General features: G+C 42.4%; 1 protein-coding gene across 1 annotated transcript in view; it reads left to right on the top strand.

The window, feature by feature from the left end:
• Positions 1–4,115: 4,115 nt before the first annotated feature.
• LOC146606957 (ribonuclease inhibitor-like) overlaps positions 4,116–23,698 on the top strand; it is a 100,136-nt gene continuing 80,553 nt past the window's right edge. Inside the window, exons 1-3 of the mRNA XM_085349139.1 lie at positions 4,116–4,180; positions 4,626–4,799; positions 15,236–15,409. Of these exons, the coding sequence (XP_085205265.1) occupies positions 4,116–4,180; positions 4,626–4,799; positions 15,236–15,409 (413 nt within the window). The remainder of the gene's footprint in view (positions 4,181–4,625; positions 4,800–15,235; positions 15,410–23,698) is intronic.

Here is a 23,698-nt window from a genome sequence, read left to right as displayed (position 1 = left end):
TGACTCTACTACCTGTAACAAGACGAGACACGGGTGAACAAATGGAGGACGATTTAAATGTTGAAGCAGCAGCGACGGAGGTAGGCTGGTGGAGGAGGAAGAGGAGACGCTTGTTAACAAAAAAAATGCATCATCAATCGTTTGGCAACATTTTGGATTCAACAAGGATGATATTGATCAAAAAATTGTTAAATGTAAACTCTGCAAAAAGACTGTTGCGTCAAGTCAAGGTAACACAACCAACCTCTTAATAAATAATATTTATTATTAAACTATTTTGTTTACAAGGGATATACATTTTTTAGAGAGCATGGTTACATATTGTATCCGACACTTTTTATTTTGTTCAGTTAATAAATCTTAACCACTAAAAGTACTTACTACTATTGTCTTCATTTATTTTCAGTGACATTTTACAGTCCTTTAAAGTGGTAATAATATAATTGCAATGAATAGGTCTAGGGGGAATAATATTATCAAAATAACTGGAGGAACTATGCTGCCTGCCACAGCCCCATCAAATGAAAAAAAAAAAAAAAGCGTTTGTTTTTTGGCACTTGGGGTGGTTATCGTCCATTTATCGTTATCGAGGTTAACTGCTCAATTTATCATGATATTGATTTTAGGCCATATCGCCCAGCCCTAACATGTGACAAACTTAGCCGTAAATGAACAAAACGAAACAGACCTATGCTAAATTATTGAAACAGTAAAGCATGTATGGGTCGCCAACGCTCAGTAAACAATTCTCTCTGAATCTGCAGAGCAGATGTTGTTTCCTCCATCTGGTAAATTTCTCTTGCTTTATCGATCCACATTTTGTATGAAGGTGGGTCAAGATTCAGCCATTTAATAGTGATACACTTTAGTGCTGCTGTAAGATTCTTAAGAGATACTTTTTATTGTTTCCCGCAAAACCCTTTGGTAAGACTCCTAAAATGACTAACTGTTGGTCTTTTGTTAATGGTTGTTGGAAAACTGTACTGGGAACTTTAAATATGTCATTCCAAAGTGAGCAGATTTTTGGGCATGACCAGAATATATGTGAGTGGGTTCCTAAAGAAGTACCACAATTTCGCCAGCAGGTGTCAGGATTTGTAGGCTTCATTTTGGCAATTATCTCTGGGGTTCTAAAATATCTCATGACCACCTTCCATTTAAATTCTCTCCACAGCCCAGAATTAGTCACCAGATGGGCTTCACCGAACACCTCTTCCCAGGTGTCCTCTGAGATTTGAGTGCCAGTCTCAGCTTCCCACCTTGCCTTAATATCCAAAGTTGCATTTGTATTGAAACTCATAAATGCGTTATAAAAATGACTGATTAATTTTGGGGAGGAATTACTTTGAAATATTTTTAGAAATATTTCCTCAATGGGTGAGGGCTCCAAAACTTGCCTCCATTCTTTATGTTTTGTCAAAAAGCTTCTTAGCTGCAGAAATTTAAAAAAGTCAGAAGAAGGAAGCCGAAACTGACCTCAACTGTTCAAATGAGCTCAGGTGCCCATTCCTCACAACATGACAAAGTTTATGAAGCCCGCTATGTGACCATGCTCTGAAGCCAGAGTCTTCCACAATAGGAGAAAAACCCTGCAGGGAGGAGAGGCTTGATAGAATTGAAATTTCTTTTGGAAGACCAAATGATTGTTTGATTCTACGGCAAATCTTTAGTGTGACCCTCGTCCGTTCCCCCATATGCACATTTTTAATTGAAATGTTAGAACAAAGCAGGGATTCCAATGATCTTTCGCACATTGTCTTCTCAATGTTTAGCCACTGAGTTTCAGACAAATCCCGCACCCATACAGTCAGGGGTCTCATCTGAGCTGCCCAGAAATAATATTTCAGGTTTGGAACAGCCAATCCCCCCTGCAGGTTTGACAGTTTTAATGTTTGGAACTTGATCCTTGGGCGTTTGCCTTGCCATATAAATTAGGAAAAAAGTTTATCTAAATTATCAAATGTAGAGTTGGGAATGTTAATAGGCAGCATTTGAAAAAGGTCTAGAAGTCTTGGCAATACATTCATACGTATACTCTCGATCCGACCCAAGAAAGACAGAGGCAGGACTGTCCATCTCTCTAAGTCTTTTTTTATTTTTGCAACTGTAACTTCATAATTTACTTTAAACAAGTCTGATAATGAGTGAGGAATTTGAATTCCTAAATACTTGATACCTTCGTTTGGCCATTTAAAGCCACATCGCTCCTTGAATGTTAGTGAAATGTTTCCTCCTATATCCATTGCCAATGTTTTGTCAATATGGCACTATATTGCAGGAAGGCAATATAGTGCCATAGTTGTCATGGTCCTGGGTCGTTGACCCAGCGTTTTGTGTTTTGTGACTATTTCCCTCTGTTCTAGTTATTCTGTGTCCTCCCCCCTTGTGTCCGGTTCGGGTTCTAGATTTCCTGTTTTACTTTGTAGGTCTGTGTCTCGTTATGCCCATTAAGTTCCAGCTGTGTCCCCTCCTGTGTGCCATTTCCTCATTACCTGGTGTGTGTATTTATAGTTGGTGTCTGCCTGTGCTCCTCGTCGGCTCGTCTGCGTTCATCCCTGTATCACTGCGTTCCTCCGTGTAGCTCTGCATTCTATGGTGTTTCGTTCCTGTCTCTGCGTCTCTCTGCCCCGCACCCCTTTTGTATGGTCTCAGGTTTGTCTTTAGTTTCTCCCAGTTTAGGTTTGTAATTGCTCATGTTGAGTTGCCTGTTTTTGCCACCACCACCACCTTGTAAATAAACATCACTCTGTCATCAGTTCGCTGCATCTTGGGTCCTCCTTTTCCTCCACACCACACGGCTCCCTCCGCCAGCCGTGACAATAGTGCCTTCCTGCAATGAACCCCGTTTGATCTGGATTTATAACCTGTGTAATAATTTTACTAACTCTTTTGGCTAAAATCGTGGTGAGGATGCGCAAATCAGTATTAAGTAATGAGATTGGCCTGTATGATTGACAGTTTGTGGGGTCCTTGCCCTCTTTATGGATTACAACAACTGTAGCATCGTTCCAGGACGACGCGCACACACATACACTTACACTGATAAGCACGCACTCATCCCCCTCCCTTTCCAAACGCCTTCGATGCTTGTTTCCTGTGGGGGAAGACGGCGGGTCTGTGTGCCACGCTGGAATGGTAGCGCTGTGTAGGACGACTGCTGTGTTCCTTCGTATTACTCCTCACCCCCTACCCAACCCCGGTGGCTTGTCACGTGCCCCAATGTTGTGACGTGGACATTTATGTGCTCTCTGTGCAGAGGAGTTTTTTTGTTTCCTGTTCTCATGCTGTCCTCCCATAGGTGCCCAGCGTGAGAAGAGGTCTCTTTTTTTCCTCATGTACTTTTCCCATTGTTGTGTACTTTTTCAGTTTTTTTTTTTTTTTCTGTAACGCTGCCGATCTCCGACTGTATTCCCATGTGATGTCTTTGTTGTGTGTGTAAGTCGGGGGGGAGGGGTCCTATTCCTCTGCGGGGCAACCTGCATATGGCCAATAAAGCATTCATTCAATTCAATTCAATTCATAGTCCCAGTCTCCAGAGCGCAGTGGTAAGCTTTCAGTAATAAGGGTGCGACTTTGTCCTTAAGTTTTTTAAGTGCTAAGCCTTTTAAGTGTTAAGGTTTGAAATCACCTGTAAAATTTCTTGTTCATCTAACTCCTTTGCTACAGACTCTGGCAGTGTTTTTAAATTGATCTTTTCTAAGAAATCAGATAGTGTATTGTTATCTTTACATGTATCTGAATTTTTATATAATGACTCGAAAAAATTGGCAAAACAACTTGCAATTTGATTTGGTTTAGTAATTAGGGTTTGATCTGACTTCAACTTTTGGACCATATTACAAGTTTGCTGTTTCCTGAGTCTTATTGCCAGCAATCTACTAGCCCTACTACCCTGTTCATAGTACTTTTGTTTAGTGAATCTTAAATTGCCCTCAATTTTCACGTTCATTAAACTATTAAGCTCACTACGTAACATTTTAAGATCGGAAAGCAAATTGGCTGTCTGTGCTTTTTTGTGTTGTTGCTCTAGGTGTTTTATTTTGGCCTCCAATTCACACCGCCTAGCCTCTTTTCTTTTTTTCCCGGCACTTGCAAATTATATTATGCGACCTCTAATGTATGCCTTGGCGCAATCCCAGAGGGTTAAAGGCGATATCTCTGGAGTTGTGTTCAACTGCAAGTAAGTATTTAGTTCAGTATGTATGAACTCAAAAAACTGCCAATCATTTAGGAGTGAGGCATTTAATCGCCAGACTTTAATGTTCTTGATGCTCCTGTACCATCTCTCTGTCATCCTCCTCGCTCCCTCTTTGCACTCACAGTCTTTGTGCATCATTAACACTCACATGAGGAAAACCAAAGTTTTACTGGGCAGAAGATGATCATCAGTGACTCTGTCTTTAAAACACTCTTGTTAGAAATGTTCGACTTTAATGTGAAACATTCAGAGTTTTTTCTCTTGTTGTGTTTGTTTGAAGCTGCTTCCTGTTGGCTTCAGCTGTTTGGAGTTTCCATTTTCTAAACTTCTACATTCTGAACCTTCTTCAGCTCTGAACAGATGATGAAACACTGAATGATTTCAAGCACTTTGTCTAATAAACTTACATCTTTCATTCTCTATACAGATTGGAGCGCTGTGATTTGTCAGAGATCAGCTGTGATTATCTGGAAGCAGTGCTGAAGCTCAACCCTTCGTATCCCAGAGAGGTGGACCTGAGCTCCAACAAGCTTCAGGATTCAGGAGTGAAGCAGCTGTGTGTTCTTCTGGAGAATCCACAACATCAAATTGAAACTCTGAGGTCAGTCTCCACGTTTTAGTTGTGCTGACACTGTCGATCTGTGGAACTAAAACCTTTATACAGGAAGTCTGGTTCAGCTCTTTGTAGACCTTCTAATCTCTGATGCTCTGAGTCTTACTCAGTAGATGATGCAGAGTTGTGAAGCCGATGTGGGTGAGGACACTCGCCCAGCTCTAACTACTTTGACGTCCAGGCGGCTTCCCTGCTTGTCCTGATACAAACAAACCTGAGTAACCTTGCAGGTCAGATCTCATCAGTCACACCTGTTATGGCAGCTCTCCTCTAGATTGTAGTTCTTGTTAACCTGGGATGGTTTTAGAAGCCTGGACCACAGACTGCAAGGGAAGATATTACTGGGAAAGGCCAAAGCAACCTATTAGACCCATTAAACACTAACATAGATGAATACTTAGATTTAAACCTTTATTGTTTCACAAAGGGTTAAAAAGGGAACGTCCACAGTTTAGACTGCAGCAGATTTTATTAAAGCAGTTTGACAGGAGCAAAGCAAAAACACAAAGAATAAGTGTTTCACATATTAATACATATAACATAATAATAAAAGAAAAGCAAAAGAATGATAAAAAAAGAATGAAAAAGTTGTCCAGAGCAGCAGGATGTCTGAGGTCTGCAGAAACACAAAAACACAGCAGCTAAAAATAGTTGTTGAAAGAAAACGAGGTGGGAGCTGCTGATTCCTGAGCTTTGATACTGGATTAGCTTCAGTAGTTATTCCCATCACTGCTGTAGGAGCTACATTTAGTCACAGCTGATTGTCTCCTTTGACCAATCAGAAGACTACTGTGGTAAAAACAAGCAGACAAAGAACCAATGAGAGTGAAGAACAGGATAAAGAGCTCGTGTGATGGAGGCAAAGCAATAATCAGCAGACTGTAGCAGTTTCTATCTGGATGAAAGTAGAAGGAGCTCAGCGGAGCTCAGTCCCATATCTTTGTTTAGAAACAACATCAGTGATTTCCTGCTGCTCGAGATGATTCCAGCAGCTCTCATTACAGCAGCTGATGAGAGAAACAACTGATGGCTCACAGCTCGTGCACTGTTGGATCTCCAGATGTTCACGTGGCTGAAGTCTGTGAAGAAACTGTGGTCCACGTAGTTCACACGGCCTCAGATTGGACCGAGCTCCCTGGATCACTGCAGCATCCTCAGCTGGTACATGGACGTCTCTGCTCCTCAGTCTTGGAGCCCCTGCAGGTCCGTCCACACCACCGGGGTCTTCTCACTCACCTTTCCTTTGTCCTCGTCCTTCATCGGCCGTGCTGTGTCTTTGTTCCTGCGGTGTTGTTCCCACGATGCAGCGCTGATGTTCCCTCCTTGAATGCACAGCAAGTACGGTGCTGGTCTTTCTCGGGTGGAGCAGAGACAGATTGAAGTCTTTCAGGCTTTAGTGCCGACTTCCCTGACAGAGGCTGGACTCCATGGTCTGCACAGGAGGCTTCTACACTGTGTGGAGGTGACTCCTGGACTCGAAGACAGGCTGCAGGTACATGTGTGATGAAGAGGAGGTACAGCAGTGTGATGGAGCTGCAGGTGTGAAGGAAGTCCTGCTGTCCTGTCCCACCCTCATCTTTGCTTCCTCTGTCTTCTCTGGACTTGTCCTCCTGTTTCAGAAACAGCACTGCTTCATGCCGAGGGTGGACGGGAGCGTTGGCTCTGATTCTTTTACCGTCCACCACAAGGAGACACTGATGCTGACCTCCTGATTCATCTGCATGTGTTCTGCTTCACACTGCTCACCTCCACCAAAGACTTCACAAACATCTTCTTTCTTTGAGTCCAGTTTGTCCCACAAACACTTCCAAATCTCCTCCTCTGAGATTCTGCAGCTTCTTGCAGTGTGACTCAGCTGACTTCTGACAGACCACAGACTGGCACAGCATCCACATGTGTCTCCTTTCAAACAGGCTCTTGATGTTTCCTCCCACATCATTCTGGCCTCTCAGTCTCCTTTGTTCTCCAGCTCTGTAGCTCCAGCTGGTGAAGCTTCAGTTTTCCATGTTGGTAACAGTAAACTACAGCCTCTGCTGTCAGCTGGGTAACTAAACAGAGCTGCAGCACGTCTCTGCGGTGGTGCTACATCCAGCCTGCAGACGGCCGTCTACATGTTGTAGTGGTTTACAGTCACCAGGGGGCGCTGTCCCAGCCATGCAGGCAGTGGGCTGCTCTGCTTGTGCTGTTGTTGGTGAAGCTGAAGTGAAAGCGAGAGTTAAAACCCTGAACAGTGTCCACTGAGCTTCTTATGCTATTCTCATGCTCAAAGAAGTTTAACAGGAAGGACGACTCGTCCATCAGGCGTCCAGCTGTCCGTGACCGTGTCCACAGCAGAGTGTGACTGAGGCTTCATGCTAACACGCACACATGAAGCTAATACCACCACGAGCAGCTGCTCAGTGGATTTGGAGGACAAATGTCTGCAGCTTCTCACAGGCAGTATGCAGAATGTGGATCTCCACAAAGACTGTGGAGAGCTCGTCCCACACTCTAAATCCAAACTTGTCTGCACAAAACTTCTCACACGTTCCCGTCACAAGTGTCTTCTAAGTGAAGCTACAAGGTTCAGGTCCAGCTTGTTTATCTGGAGCTGCAGGAGATGATCCATCCTCACAAAGCAACACAGCAGATATGCAAACACACAACACAACCAAAGGATTCTCTCTGCATGTCTGTGGCTGATGCTGCTGGAACGAAGCTGTTTGAAACCTTGTTGTTCTGCACTTTGGGACCAGAAGAGGAAACTGAAGCTCTGTGCAGAGGGTCCAATGGAAGCAGCCAAGCGCTGTAAGTGTCTGCTGTACAGGGATGCTGGTTCAGCTGTGGCTCAGTTTCACAGTGTGACTCAATAAAAGCAGCAGGAAATCAAAGCTTGATGCTTTCATCAGTGTGGAAATAAGAAAGTTTCCTGTGACAGACGCTGGAGCTCTTTCACTCTCAGCTTCACAGTTTCAGCTTCAAACTTCTTCCAACATGTTTCTAACACGGCCACATTCCACCTTAATGGAGCTGATATCTTGTGCATCAGCACATTTTCTAAAGGCAGCGATCACATCTTTAGTTTTGGATGTTTAACTGCAGATTGTTTATGTGTTTATAGCACATTAATTACAGCAGCAGCGTTGACCACAGTGCTGTACAAGAATCCAAAATAACTATTAAAATAACTCCTAATATTAATATCACACATCAAATATCAAATAACTCTCATGCTGTATTAAAAGCCAGTGAATACAAATGTGTTTTCAGAGCAGATTTACAGAGACTGACAGCAGGAGCTGGGGCTGTTCGATAGAACGATGTATATATGATGACCATATGAAAACGTCTATCGTTTCATATCACGCTCTTTGTTTCCTGCTTATGTGTTTGTGTTTTCCAGATAAAGCTTTCAAAATAAATCTGAAGATCCTGTTGAGAGTTTTCAAAATAAACACAATACATTACTGCGGTCGCTCGTTTATCGAGTTACGTTCTAAAAATAAGTCTCAGAATGAAGTAGCAGCTTTATGTTTTACAAGTATTATAGAAGTTTTAAGGCAGTTAAACCCTCACTGCACACTTTCTACACTTTTCTCAGACAGGCATGAACATTTTCACACTTTTCTCTCTTGTTTAAACAAAGTTCAAACCTTCATAGAAAAATAAGTTCATTATTAAAGAGTGAAAGCAAAGTGTTTCTGAAACGTGTCAAATCAGCCTTTGCTGGCATTAAATGAGCTTCTGTGTGAGGAGCACTCGTCCATGGCCTGGGCTCCTCGCTGTCAGGTAAAGTTTCATAAAGCTTTTGAGTTTTTATGCAGATAATGTTGGTGTCCAGCACGATGTTCTTTTTCCTGCGGTCACTGAGCCACAAAGCCAAAGCTGACTCCATCCTTACGATGTTCTTGTTGTGGACAGTTACAACCTTTTTGCCTCCTTGTTGAAACTATGATGGTCAGCATCTTCCTCTGCCTTTGGCTGCTACCACAGGTGCAAAACGTCTCGTCATCATTGTTGTTTGTTGGGACAAAACGTACAAACATACAGTGCAGCACTGCAGAGTCACACTGCTGTAAATTTGAACACATTCTGTACTGTACAGGAGTCACGGCACGAGATTGGCTGACAATGGTCTACAGCCAATCAGGACGCAGAACACAATGCGCTGTAAAAAACAAAAGCATGCAAAATTGCACAAAAAAGATCAGCGAAACAGCGAGGCCGCCAAAGGTGAACTGTGTTACAGCGAGGGACCAGCGTATATGTGGTTGTTGGGACGATAAATGTCTTTGAGCTTGTGTCAGAAGACGAGCTGCAGCTTTCTGGACCAGCTGCAGTCTTGCCAGGCAGGTCCCACTAACTCCAACATATAAGGAGTTACAATAATCCAGCTGGGACGTCATGAAAACGTGGATCGCCCGTTCAAGGTTTTTAAAAGATATAAATGATCTCACCTTAGATAAAAGCCTCAGTTTGAAGAAAGACCGCTGTACAACTGAGCTCAGCTGTTTTTCAAATTGCCGTCAAATATAAGCCCCAAATGTAATAATGCGATTTAATAAAAGAGCTGAACCAGTCTAATAGAGCGCCCTTGATGCCGCCATGCTCCAATGGTGAGGTCAAGATGCTGTGGTCAAGGCAGCGGTCAGATCCAAAAGCACAGCGGAGTCTCCTGATCAGTGGCTGATAAAAGATCATTAAGAACTTTTCAAAGGGCAGTTTCAGTGCTGTGAAGAGCTTTAAAACCAGACTGAAACCTTTACAACAGATTGCAGCTGAACAAATATAATCTTTTACAAAATCTTCGACAGGAAGGGAAGCTTTGAAATAGGCCTGAAGTTTGAGCGGACAGAGGATCCAGATCAGGTTTTTAGTACAGGCTGTACAACAGCATGTTTAAAACAGGCTGTACAACACCTGAACTAAGACTGCTGTTAAAAATCGCTAAGATGTCGGAACCGACAACCTTTAAAATCTTTTTAAACACGTGTTGGAACAACATCATTTGGACAAGATGATGTCTTTATAGCATCACATCGTTCCTCCACCTGATCAAACCGCACAGGCTCAAACTGATCAAAAACAGCTGAGCAGGTGAATATTTTAGCCCCGGTGCGATCTCGGGCGAGAGTATCGATGATGGCCAAAGGGCAGCGTCCAGCTCTACGGCCGCTGAAGAGCAGACTCAACAGACGCGCGTGATGTGGATCCTACTGCTCTAAAACTGGAGCTTCTTCAATCCATTAAAGAGGACATTAGTACGCTGTTAAAAGAAGAACTCAGAAATGCATTGAAAGAAGATTTTGACAATATAAGGGCTGACGTGCAAGGACTGAGAAATGAGATCGCTAACAGCATGGCGGCGACGTGCGGCGAAGTTGATGGAGTAAAGGTTAGAGTGAAAGAAGCTGAGGATGGGCTGTCAATGTGGAGCGATGAGGTGACCACCCTGCAGTCTACAGTAGAGAGTATGAAGGAGGAGCTGTCTGACCTGAAGGATAAATGTGATGAAGGCAGGAAGCGGAGAGCTAACATCCACATCATAGGGATCCCAGAGGGCCTGGACTCGAGCTCCTCCACGGCCGTATCCGTGCTACTACGTGAAGTGCTGGGTATGGATAAAGACGTTATTGTCGACCGCTCACACAGGAGCCCTATCCTGAGAAAGCCAGCTGGTAACCCGCACGCCGTCATAGCCGAGCGTCACTACTACCAGGATTGTGTGGCTACGCCGTGCCAGGGCCCAAGCCCCGCTTGAGTTTAACGGACAACCTATTGCAATATTACGACTGGGCGATATGACCCAAAGTTCATATCTCGATATTCTTTAGCTGGATGGCGATATACGATATATATCTCGATATTTTTAAAGCCAGAAAGTTCGAACAAAAAGAGAGTTCTTAGTCAAAGCTGTGTCCCAAATCTCACACAGGCACATTTATTAACATATAGCGTAGATGTACATGAAACAATTACTCAGGAATAAATGATCAGCATTTATTAAATAATAATGCTCCATAAATAAAAGAAAACAATGTTGTTTTTGTGCATAACAAAAAGCTCACAATCGTGCAGTCAAAATGTAAACAGACGCTGAGCATAATAACAAGCAGCTGCTCTGTTCCCAGGTTCTACTGCGTGACTGACAGCCTGGAGTTTGAAACCCTCTTTGTAACCGTGTCTCTTACAGGTGCCATTTATGGTCCTTATACACACTCAATACAGTAATATTACGTTGAAGCAGAGTACGTATCACTCCGCGAGGCTCCTCGTAGCTGTAATGCTCCAACAATCCATCAAGCGGTGCGGCCTCGTAGCTGAGCAAAGTCGTACCAAAACATCTTTTGAAAGGTTTCTGAGCGCCGTGTAGCACATAAAATCGGTTCGAGGTCAGTAAGCACAACCAGAATTCATCCATAAGGCGCACTGTCGATTTATGAGAAAATTACAGGATTTTAAGTGCAGAAAACATAGTTTATGGTTTTCCTTTGATCTTAGCAAATATCTACGCCTCTAATTGGGACGATCACAGATTTTTCACTAATGTCTTTGCGCGGCTCCCCAATATGTCATCACACAATATCATCTTTGAGGGAGACCTAAACTGCTCATTATCTGCTATGGACCACAGTTCACACAAAAGTACACTTAGTCCAAAGTCAGCATGCGTCATTCAGAGCTTTCTTGATCATTATGGGCTGGCTGATGTATGGAGATTTCATAATCCTGCTTCACATCAATACTCTTTTTTTTCTAATGTCCATAAAACATATATTTGTATAGAAAAACGTCTCCCTTTAGTTACAGAATGTGATTATAAGACTCTGGTGATTTCTCCTCTTGTTTTTTCAATGTGTATTCCTGATGCCTGCTCCAACTATCAGCCATGGAGATTCAACTCAGTGTTGTTAGCAGATGAAGAGTTTGTCAGTTACAAAAGGTCTCAAAGAGATTTTTTTTCTATCAATCAGACCCCAGAGATGTCATCATCAGTCATTTGGGAATCTCTAAAAGCATCTGAGAGGCCAAATAATTTCATTTTGTGCCAAACAAAGTGCAACACTGAAAGAACATCATCCATAAATATTGAGTAAGAACTGGACTCTCATACAGCGAGACTCAAATGCCTTTAAACATCAGCTTATCCTGCTGATCCAAGTCCAACACTGAGTTTGTAAAAACATGTTTGTCAATCATTTTGTTTGGTTTCTGAGGAAAATGATTCAATAAGTTGCTGCTAATACACAACATTTCATCATATTTCCTCATAACCCTCTTTTGTCTGACCATTTGATCCCATTTGAATTTGCAATAAAGGATCCACAGAGTTTGGTGACAATAATGACAGTAGATGTTTGTGTGAAAGTGCTGGAAGCAAATGAGTGTGTGATGTTCTTTCAGTGTTGCACTTTGTAGACGCTCCCTGAGCACTGGTCTCACAGCCAGCTGCACATAGAGACCAGTGTTGTTAGTCCAGGTCAGAAGATGACTTGTTGGAATGAAAATGAGCTTGTAGTTTGTCTGCTTTAATAATGTGACTGGAAAAAGGTGTTGGACTTCAAATATGTCCATTTCTGTCACACTTCACCTTTAAAAGTGAAGCCATGTGGTTCCTGGAAGGAAAAACACGACTTTTTCAAGTCTTTGTCCTGTTTTTATGAGAAATGTACGACTTTAATGTGAAACATTCAGAGTTTTTTCTCTTGTTGTGTTTGTTTGAAGCTGCTTCCTGTTGGCTTCAGCTGTTTGGAGTTTCCATTTTCTAAACTTCTACATTCTGAACCTTCTTCAGCTCTGAACAGATGATGAAACACTGAATGATTTCAAGCTCTTTGTCTAATAAACTTACATCTTTCATTCTTTATACAGATTGGAGAGCTGTGGTTTGTCAGAGATCAGCTGTGATTATCTGGCAGCAGCACTGAAGTCCAACCCCTCCCATCTGAGACAGCTGGACCTGAGTAATGACTACTCCTCTTCTTCAACTAAGAACAAGCTGCAGGATCCAGGAGTGAAGCATCTGTGTGGTTTCCTGGAGAGTCCAGGATGTAAACTTGAAACTCTGGGGTCAGTCAGCATGTTTTAGTTGTGCTGAGATGAATATGATGTGAAAGTTGTGCTGACACTAAACTGCAGACATCAGGCTGATATTATACTGATCCACACTGAGGATCTTCATGGTAAAGTCTGTTTTCTTCTTCTCTGGTTTAGTCCATTGACTGCAGCAGAACAATGTTCACATTTCAAACCTTCAAAGAAGAAGAAAAATCCTCCACTGGAAAATTCACTGTGAAACTCTCAAACTCTTCATTGCACCTTAAAGTCTGTGTGACACTGAAATCCAAAGCAAAATGTGCGTTTGCTTTACAGACAGCAGTCCAACACAAACATACACACATCATCCAAAACACAGTCCAACATCCAAATCTCCTCCACTGCCAGCATGAATGATGGGAAAGAGAAGGAGGAACACTCTGACATTCAGGGTTAGAATGAGTTTCATCAAGCAGACTGTGAAGATCAAAGCTGCATTAGAAAGCTTACATGAATGAATGAGTGGACAGAAGTGGACAGAGATCATCTGAAGCACTTCAAAGGCTTTAAATCAGCACATTTCTCTTTATTCTTTATCAACTCTGTTAGTTTCTCTCAGTTTTCTGTGGAATGAAGCTAACAGCAGGCTAATAAGATGCTGACCAATAGGTTTCTATTAAAGGTTGTAATTTGTATATGAAAAAGTGCTTTGGCTCAGCAGGGATCAGCTTACAGGTAGAATACAGCTGCTGGATGGGATTAGCATGTCATAGCTATCTACCAAACTGCTAACTGGGGGATTTCAGGCCATCTATGGATCATTTTTGCTAACTGTTTATTCAGCTTAGGCTCACAGGGCTGCAGCCTGTGCCCTAGCTGTCATAGGGCAAGAGGCGTGGTCCACCTGCACAGGTGAGCAGTCCATCACAGGGCCAACAGAGAGCGACAGAGAAGCACTCCCTCACATCCACACCTACAGCCAATGTAGAAGCACCAATGAACCTAAGCAGCATTTCATTGGACTGTGGGAGAACATCCAACCTCCACAGAAAGGCCCAGCTGACCAACAAGCTTCAACCTACAACCTTCTTGCTCTAAGGCACTAGTGCTAACCACTTTTGCCCATTTCAGCCCAAATCCTGCATCTTCCTGTTTCTGACTCCAGGCCAGCTCCACTAACACTTTCTCATCAGACACTGCCACCTAGTGGAGGAAGTCTTAGTTCCATTTGAAGCTTCAGATTACAGTTAGTTCCTTTACAAAGAGGTGGAGGTGGTGGGGCCACAGCACCATCATCACTGAGTGCCATAGGACACTTAACCTTTGTTTCCATATGCTGGGAACTTCCTGTTGTTCCAAGGAGGACTGGAAAATGTGTGAAAATCTCCCAGTCAGTTCCTCACAGCACACTTCAATCATTTCCCTCCCACAGCATCAGGACCAGGGCTTTTTCTCTCTTTGGTCCCACTAAGAGATTTCCACACAAACACCTCATCAGTGGGACTCTCAGAGCTACCAGCCCTTTGCTACAATCACAAAGCTCTTCATTGAAATCAATGATATCAAAGCTGGAATCAAATGAGTCCAAGTCTTCTGCTGATTCAGCATCACATTCATCTTTGCTCCTTGTCCTGCATCCCCACCATGGACTTCATTCCTTTCCAAGCCAGCCTTGAGTGTCCTTTATTCAGCTCATCCTCTGCTTTACTTTTACACCTGATTTTAGCTGCTTTATCTCTCTTTCAACAGGTTTCTGTGCCTCAATCTTTTTCTTCTCTCCCTCATAACAAGACAGCTTCTTCTGCCTGAGAACATGTTGGAGTGATTTACTAATCCAGGGCTGCTTATTGGGGAAAATACTTCCTGTTTCCAAAGTAATCCCCATTTTTCCCAGAAAGAAATGTCAGTAGAAATCGATGATCTAAGTGAGAACATGAGCCTTTCAAAAGTCCCAGTGGGTGCAGTCAAAGCAGTCCCTCAGTCCCAGTATAGAGTCTTTGGTCCAGACTGGAACAGCTGTGTGCCCAGTTTGAGCTCTCTTCAGTGCTGTGACCTGACAGACCCAGAGGGGCCATCACATCACATTTAGAAGCTCCCCTGATGGAGCCACAACACATGTCCAATACTTAGTCTGTCTTGTTGGACCAACTGGAAGAAATGATTCAAGGACTTAGTCACAGAACAGAGATTCAAATCTCCAAAATCCAACTGGCTGCATCAGGACATATAGTCTGAAACTCTGCACAGTTTCCTGTTTAAAGCTGCTTCCTGTTGGCTTCAGCTGTTTGGAGTTTCCATTTTCTAAACTTCTACATTCTGAACCTTCTTCAGCTCTGAACAGATGATGAAACACTGAATGATTTCAAGCACTTTGTCTAATAAACTTACATCTTTCATTCTTTATACAGATTGTGGGACTGTGGTTTGTCAAAGATCAGCTGTGATTATCTGGCAGCAGCACTGAAGTCCAACCCCTCCCATCTGAGAGAGCTGTACCTGTACTTCAACAACCTGAAGGATCCAGATGTGAAGCAGCTGTCTGATCTTCAGCAGAGTCCAGACTACAGACTGGAGACTCTGGAGTAAGTAGAGTGATGGAGTGAGTGGGTGGTGCTGTCAGCAGTATTGTACTAAACACAGTCAGTATGAAACAAAGATCCAGTGTTTCCTGTAAAGCTGCAGCTTCTCAGTGAAGCTGTGAGAGGAGAACGGTGACAGGCTTCAGGATTGGACACAAACACTTCCTGTTTCTCACCTTTATGGTCACCATAGTAACGGCTGACACGCTCTGATCAAACACTGTCAACAGCCAATCAGCTCTCTGAACAAAGCAGCACGCAGACCAATGACTGCATTGATTTCCAAGTTTAAAGCAGTGAAGAACACAGTCTGTAGGTGAGGAAGAATTTAGTGAGAGCAGATGTTTGGATGGAATTCCTCCAGTTAACAGCTGGAACCGTCCATCTGGATTGTTGGGCTTGTTGTTGGGGTTCCTACAGAGCTCAGAGTGGACACACCAAGGTTCTTCTAATGAATGAAAGTCCAAACTCAAACTAGGAGGGAAAAACATTTTCAGCAACTTCAATAAAAATCCAAAGATTAGAAAAAGTGAAGCAACAATGAGTCCTAGTACAGTCCCAGCACTGACGTCCCTGCTGCTCTTTATACTGGATGTGCTGCATCACTGACTGACAGCTGATGAAGAGTCTCTGGAAACACTCGTTTATCTCCTCTGCTCTTCCTCCTTCTCTCTGCAGGTGGAGGCCATGATGGTAAACAGGACGGTGTGTGTGCTGAGAGAGGAGCAGCTGTGTCCTGATGATCCAGAGAGGTTGAAGCAGCAGCAGCTTGTGTGTAGAGACGCTCTGACTGGGCCATGTTACTGGGAGGTGGAGAGGAGAGCTTCATCCAGCAGTGACTGACAGAGGAATGAAGTGCAGATGACTGTCAGTGCTGCAGAGTGAACTGCTCTGAGAACAGCTCCACTGTCAGACACAATGTAGAGTCCAGCATCACCCCTGTGTGTCCCTCTGGATCTGACAGAGGATCATCAGTGTATCTGGACTGCTCTGCTGCTGCTCTGTCCTTCTACAGTCTCTGCACAGTCTCTGTCTCACTCTGGAAAGATTTTACAACTTGTTGTAATTACAGAACGTTAATATAATATTCAAACATGTGATCTTCTCTTTATTTCTGAATCTTTACCAAATAAAGAAAAACCAAACTAACAAACAGAAGCTGTCGTGTCCTTTTTCACCACATCTGTGAATCTTTTCTGTGTTTTTCCTCTTTTCCTCCTTCCTGCAGCTCCATCTTCATCATTCTGTGTCCAGTATATGTGAACACGTCCAAAGCATCTGAGCCTCATGTTACCCGTTTGTGTGAGTTACGCCTGTCGTTGTGTTGTGGTGTATAAATAAGGGGCAGGAGACAGCGCTGGATCTCTGAGTTCTTTACTCTCAATTTCTGCAACATCTGCAATATCTAGAAATGCAAACCTGTGAGCTGTGTGTGTTGTGCGTCTGCTCGGCCACCTCTCCTCCGGCCGTGCTGGAAGCAGCTGTGCGTTTGACAGTTTTATCGACTCGACAATAATCGAACAAATTAAATGTTCAAAAATATCAACTTAAGCACTTCAAAGTCAACAAAAAGCTTAAAACAATGAAATAATATTTCACTGACAAAACAACAGCTGATAAGAACGATACACAAAATAATACAGAAACAAACAAATAAAAGTTATTAACCAGGATCCATGTTTTTGTCACAAACACTGAATCAGCTGATTCACTCTTTATGTTTCTGAGTTTGTTTTGTGATTATAGTTCTGGTTTCTGTTTCTGTGTCTTCACTGTGTCCCACGTCTCCTTACTTTGGACTCTGTGTTATATTTCCTGTTTTACTTTGACAGTCCTGTGTTACTGTTTCCTGTCTCGTGTGTGTAATTGGTCCCAGCTGTGTTTCCCTCCTGTCTCCCGTTCCCTGATTACTTAACTGCGTCCACGCCGCTGGCGCTCCTCTCCACAGCTGGATTCCAGGATTTCAGAGCATCCAGCTGTGGTGAGTGATGGAGACACTTTCCCTGCTCCCTCAGTAATCAGGACAGTTTATTGAACATCAGAGGACATAAAGGACTGTTTTTCACCTGCCCGTTCTGAACCTGGACATTAAAGACTGCTGGCTTCAAGGACATTAATCCCAGTGTCAGCCAGCCAATAACAGCCTGTGTTTTTCAGCTCTTTAGGAGTCAGAAATGAGAAAGACACAGACTGCTAACCTCTCCCTGCAGGAAATAAGCTCCGCCTCTTCCTGTCCTGTATATGAGTGATTCTGACATGAGACACAACGAGTTTCCTGTTTATTGTGACTTAAAGCGAGCAGCAAAGACACTAAACTGTGTGTTTCCAGCTGAAGCTGCTTTTTGTGTTGCTCCCACAATCCTGTCTAAAACAGTCAGTGAGGAAAACTCAATGTGACTTCAGAGTGACAGAGGTAAGCGACTCATGTTGTAACTGACGTCAGACCCTGGAGATTTTGGCGGAAAATTAAAGCGAATGGTAGTTTAGAATTGAACAAATTCCTTTAAGCTTCAGTATTACCAAATACACTTATCAATAGTCTTCTAACTAACAATATTTGTCTAAATCATCTCCAACACCCTGGAGAACAACGGGGAGAGTTTAGAGGCTCTCCAAGATTACATTGATCAGTGCTTCCAGGATCTTGTGATGAAGAAGGCTCAGAGTGCAAAACCTTCATCAAAACCCACCTGAAGCTGCCGGAGGACACGGTGAAGATCATCGCCTTTGATAGAGTGCATCGCATCGGCCCCATGCGGGCTGCGACCGGGAGACCACGTGCTACTGTGGCCAAGTTCGGCCACTTCAAACAAAAGGAACAGGTGAAAAGTCTCCGTGTCCATCGGTGTGTCTCCACGTCTCTCTGCCTTCTTCGTGTCATCTCTGTGTTTCCCTGCTGCCCTCATGTTTTCTGCTTTGTCTGTTAGTTCTTCCCAGTTTAGGTTGATGTTCGCTTCTTCCCTCACCTTTGTTATTTTCACTGTAAATAAATCTCCACTCGCATCTCCACCGCCGTCTGCATCTTGGTCCTCATTCACTCCACCACACGACTGCTGCCCCAGCCGTGACAACGTTTGATGTTTCCTCTACATTTACCTTTAAAAATTATTTACTTTGCCTTGTTTGGTATCATTTGGTATCAGATGGCCGACTTCTAAATGGTCACCATGGTCACCACCGAACTTGAGGAGTTTGCCCCCTCACATATACTAATGTGCCACAAACAGGACTTTAACATCACCAACCATTCCTATGTTATTACGGTGTATCCATATAACTGGCCCACCCTGTACAGTTATGCTTTCATTGTGACATACTGTATTAACACAATTCAGGGAGGATTCTAGGATCAGAGCTTCGGGGGGCTGAGCACCCAGAGAGCTGCCCAGCCAGCCAAGATACACTTTACTCGTCACAATGAGACTTCTTCCCCGTCTCTGTCGGTCCCTGCATCCTCCCTGTCCTCATCGTCTGTTGTCTTCGCCTCCTTTATCAGTCATCATAATTTTACCGTCTCTGTGCACGTCTGCAAATTTCTTTATTAAATCAAAAGATTCTTAAATCCATCAAGTCTCTCTGTGCCTGGGTCCTCGTCACAAAACATGCCATCACTGTTTTGTACTTTTAAACAATTTAATCCCACATTTGTGAAAGAAAAGCAAAACACTTTTTTGAAAAGTCTGTAACAAAACCATCAATTCTGATCAAGGTTATTTAAATGCTGCCAAAGAAGAATGGATTGGAATAAAAAAAATACATATCCTAACCTTAATTACTGGAGGAGAATAATGAATGATGCTCATAGTGAGTAAGAAGTAAACTGAGTGCATATTTTGGACAGAGATTCACTTTTAATGTGTTTGTATAATATAATACAGATACATAAAAACACTCCTGAAACAGAATAAATTATTACAAATAAATTATTACAAAATATTAAAAAATATTATGGATACTTTTGTTGTTAAAATGTTACCTCTCAACCAAGTTCTGCCTTTTATATTTTTAGTAGTGTGTCACACAAACAGGAAATATTGTCAAAAAAAAGTAAGTAAGTGCTGAAGCACCCCAAAAATGAACCAAAGCACCCCCAAAAATGAACCAAAGCACCCCAAAAATGAACCAAAGCACCCCAAAAATGAACCAAAGCACCCCAAAAATGGGCTTAAATCGCCCCTGTTAACAAATAATAGCCCAACAGTCACTTTTATGCTTACTGTAGCTGTTAGCTAAAAACACTAATTTAGCCTAGTTTGCCCTGAATTCAGCTTTGACGAACATGATCGACTGTTTCCAGTAGAATTCCTCGTTGTCATCTTGTTCCCTCTCAGAGCCCCGTATGCTTGCAGAGACCCCTACAGTAGGGAAATGTGCCAAAGAACGTCCAAAACATTGCATTTTAGGTTTATTTATGCCTTACACACAATCCCAACTCTTTAGCTAACTTAACAACTTTGGCTAAAGTCTATAGTTAGTCTTACTCGTTTGTACAACATTTCTGGATCGCCACTGTTTGAAATGATATGACATATGACTCTCACTGAAACAGCAAACTTTGTAGAAAACACAACACTTCTGATTCTCTATCTAGCTGTTTGGTCACAGCTGTAGATTACATTATAAGTGGTTGTTCACTCTTGTCAATAATTACATTTCTAAATTCTATTTGTGCAGTTACATGTAAACAAAGTCCAATATTGTATCTAAATGATTGTGTTATGGTGGGACAGTTTCCAATTTTGTTGTATTATTGCACTAGGTATGACTGTGCAAGAGTTATCTTATCTTCCTTGCTTGCACCACACTCTTTGCAGAAATGGTGCACAGCAGCACTGCATCATGTTATTGTGTTGTATAATATACCAGAACTAATACAAAGCAACATCCATGTACACTATAGGTCCATACCAATGTGCCCAAATGGGACCTCCATAAATGGTAAGGGGCGCAAAGGCACTTTAAGACCAGTGGGCACACTGTCGGTGCACATCCGCTCGGATGCTTTTTTCTATTCATTTATTTCCCTGTTTATTTATCGATGCACAAAAGCAATTATCTCAGAGACACCATCCTCTTAACAGAGACTCAAATCAGGAACCTGCAGATTATTAGTCAGCAGCTTTAACTTCCTGTCTTTGTCTCACTAAACCTTCCACGTGGAAACTTGAGCTGCCCACTCAAGCACAGTAGGCTTCAACTGGCTCTGCTCAAGTCACTTCAGTATCTGAGAAACTGTCTCGATGCATGCCAAAGAACACTTTGACAATACGCTTGTGTTGAGTCAAATCCACCACAAGCATATTCTATGGCAGTTTAATTCCACTCCACATAAAAATAGTCACGTATTATTTCCCCCCACCACACTTCCTGCCAGTAGCTGGTGCCCCCACCCACAGTGCATTAGTGGTTCTCTGTGTTTAGTGGCTCACTCTGGGCGGCTGCTCGGTGGGGCCCGGCCCCCTGGCTCTGTTGGGCCTGTGCTGCGGGTGGGGTGCCCTCAGGTCTCGGCCCTCTGGGCCCATTTACTGCTCAGTAACATTTAATATCTATTATTTACTACTACTTACTAGCCTACTTACTGCATATTATTGGTTGTTGCTGTGGGTTCCCCACTGTGTTGGTTTTTCCTTGTGTTTTTCAGCAGATGATGAAATAGATTTTCAGTATTTTTTCTCTCTTCCTCTCCATCTATTTCTCTTCTTCTCTATTTTTCCCTCTTCTTCTGTTAACTTTCTCCCCAGCTTATCTTTTTTCTTCTTTCCTGACCCCCGTTCTGATTCTAATGACTCAAAATAAAGTAAAATCATCATCAAATATGACTATCAAGTGGACCAGTATAGCAAAAACCATAATGGTGGCAGAGGCCACAGAGCCAAGTGGCAGGATTTTCAACGTTCAAACCAGATAAAAAACAGAAATTAAATGGTGTTAAAAGCCATGAATTAAGGCAATTCATTCACAACATCATTACAAGTTTTACTGGACGTTAATATTTTTCTCTTTTTTCAGTGCAAAACAAACTAACAGTACACATGATGCTGGCAAGTTAAAATGTCAGTGTCTTTTATAGATAGCATGTCTAGCATCATAGTTTTATAGATCACGTAGTCAGGGTAAAAACTCCATCTCTGATTATTATTGTACATGACTGTGACATGCAGTGGCCTCAGCATCATGATGAAGGCGACCGGAGGAGATAGTTTGGTAGACATCGATGTTTTGCCGATGAAGGCTCATGTAGCGGTCCTCTTTGTCCTAAACAACAATTTACACTGTCATTTACATTTAATTAAAGTGCAGCTTAAAAACAGACATAATGCACTGCAGCCTCGGCACAATTAAGTGTAAAACAGAACTATGGAAAACTCACAAACATCTGGCGAGTTTCAGATCCTGTTAAGTTAGTTAGACCTGATCTGTTTTCTCTGTTAGGATAAAAACATCAGAGGTCATGGGGTGAAAAATACCTCAAAAACAAGACCAGCTATGTCTACAACTAATGTGTGGTGTTTTAAAAGAACCTATGAGATACTTTGAACACCACAGTGGCTGCTGTATGCAGTAATGTGCTCAAGTGATTTCAAAGGGTCATTTCATGAGTTTAAGTGCGTCAGTAAAAGTTTTCACCTGCGAGGATTTCTCCTCAGGCTGTAACCACAGGTTATCACAGCCACACTGATGAGTGAAGCAGCAGCAGAAATGATGGGAACTGTAGCCATGAACTTCATGCCAGAAGAATCTCCATCGTCTGTTGAATGTTGCCACACACACACAAAAAAACTTCATTTTGAAAACATGAAAAGTCACGAAATTTGCATTAACCTGTTATATTAAAGTGGAAAACATGTTTATCTTTTCATTACATTAGAGTTACAATTGCATCATTCAAACACTTCACTGATGAAATAACACCAAAGTTGTGATTGGAGCAGTTTTATAATGAAATTTTAAACAAATTAGCCAGAAGAAGAGCTTAAAAACATTCCAGATGTTCATCTCCTGACTGAAACCTTTCATTAATCCGCTGCAGGCGGGAATGACGACCTCAAACCATGTATGACAGAAAAGAAAGTGTTAACGCAGTTCCAAACATCCACCTTGAATCTGCGGTGTGGGTATAAATAGAAAATGTTTTTACCTCTCACAGTCACACTGAGATGGAGAACATACAATCCACCACGAAATCCACACTCACAGGTGTAGTTCCCACTGTCTTCAGATGTTAAGTTGAGCAGGTGGAGAAACACAGTCTCATTTTCTTTGATCAGTGTGAACCTGGAGTCACAGCCATGAATAAAGCCTCGGTCGTAACGATAGAGCAGACGACGCTGTTCTCCTCGGCTCCTCTCTGTGCTGATCTCACACAGTATCATCACAGTAATATTCAGAGTTGTTTTGCTGCATATTTGAGTGGAATCGGGTTTCTTTCCAATTGTCTTCACAAGAGTCTCTATAAATTGTTCCAGTTAAAATGAAACAAAATCGGGATTATAGTTTCTATATATTTGTTGTTGTGGGAAAATCAATCACATATATTATTTCACTAACCTAACTAAAGCTTTCTTCTTAAACACCTGGCTTTACAGCTTTTCTTTTTTAATTATATATATTTACCTTCACTGCTAAAAACCACAAGCAGAAGCAGGAGAAAGCAGAGTTTCCGTGCAGTCATGCTGGTGAGGAAGTAACTGTGGCTGACAGTGTGAGGTAGACTATAGTGAAAGCAGGAAGACTTGCACCCTCCTTATTTCACCTCTTGTGTCTACACTGAAACTTTTACTATGTCTAAAATAGAAGTGCATAAAAGTGGAAGGACAGTAGAAGGTAAACCACCAACATTGTTTAAGCCAGACTGATCTCTCTGTTTATCTGGATGGACATTGTGTTCAAATTATGATGAGATGTTTGTTCAAAAACAAAACTAGTCTGATACAAAGAGTCATGTTTGCCACAGTTTATTGTGTTTGTATTGTATTAAATCTGAGAGCCTGAGTTGGAGTATTATGACTGAATGGTCTCCATTACTGGGAAACAAATATCCAGTGTGAAAAGATGGACGTTTATTATAATATATGAATATTATTATATTAGTATGTCACCTAAAGTTTTATATACTTTAAAATGTTTCATAGAGCTTTATTATCCACTCCCACAGTTCCTGTGCTTCTTGCTGAGCATGTCTTGTTGTCGTGTTGATGGTTCACTGAGATGATAGTCTGGTAGGAATCACTCGATGGCTGCTGAAGGTTTGTATAGGGCTGATCTGGCTCATCGTCATCCTTTAGAAAAGTG

The sequence above is a fragment of the Diplotaxodon limnothrissa genome, unplaced genomic scaffold (assembly GCF_057381915.1).
Source record: "Diplotaxodon limnothrissa isolate DT_005_m unplaced genomic scaffold, D_limnothrissa_male_GT1.1 unmapped_scaffold_1, whole genome shotgun sequence".
In the NCBI taxonomy this organism is placed as follows: domain Eukaryota; kingdom Metazoa; phylum Chordata; class Actinopteri; order Cichliformes; family Cichlidae; genus Diplotaxodon; species Diplotaxodon limnothrissa.
The sequence above is the reverse complement of the archived record's forward strand: the minus strand, read 5'-3'. Positions and strand labels throughout refer to the sequence as shown.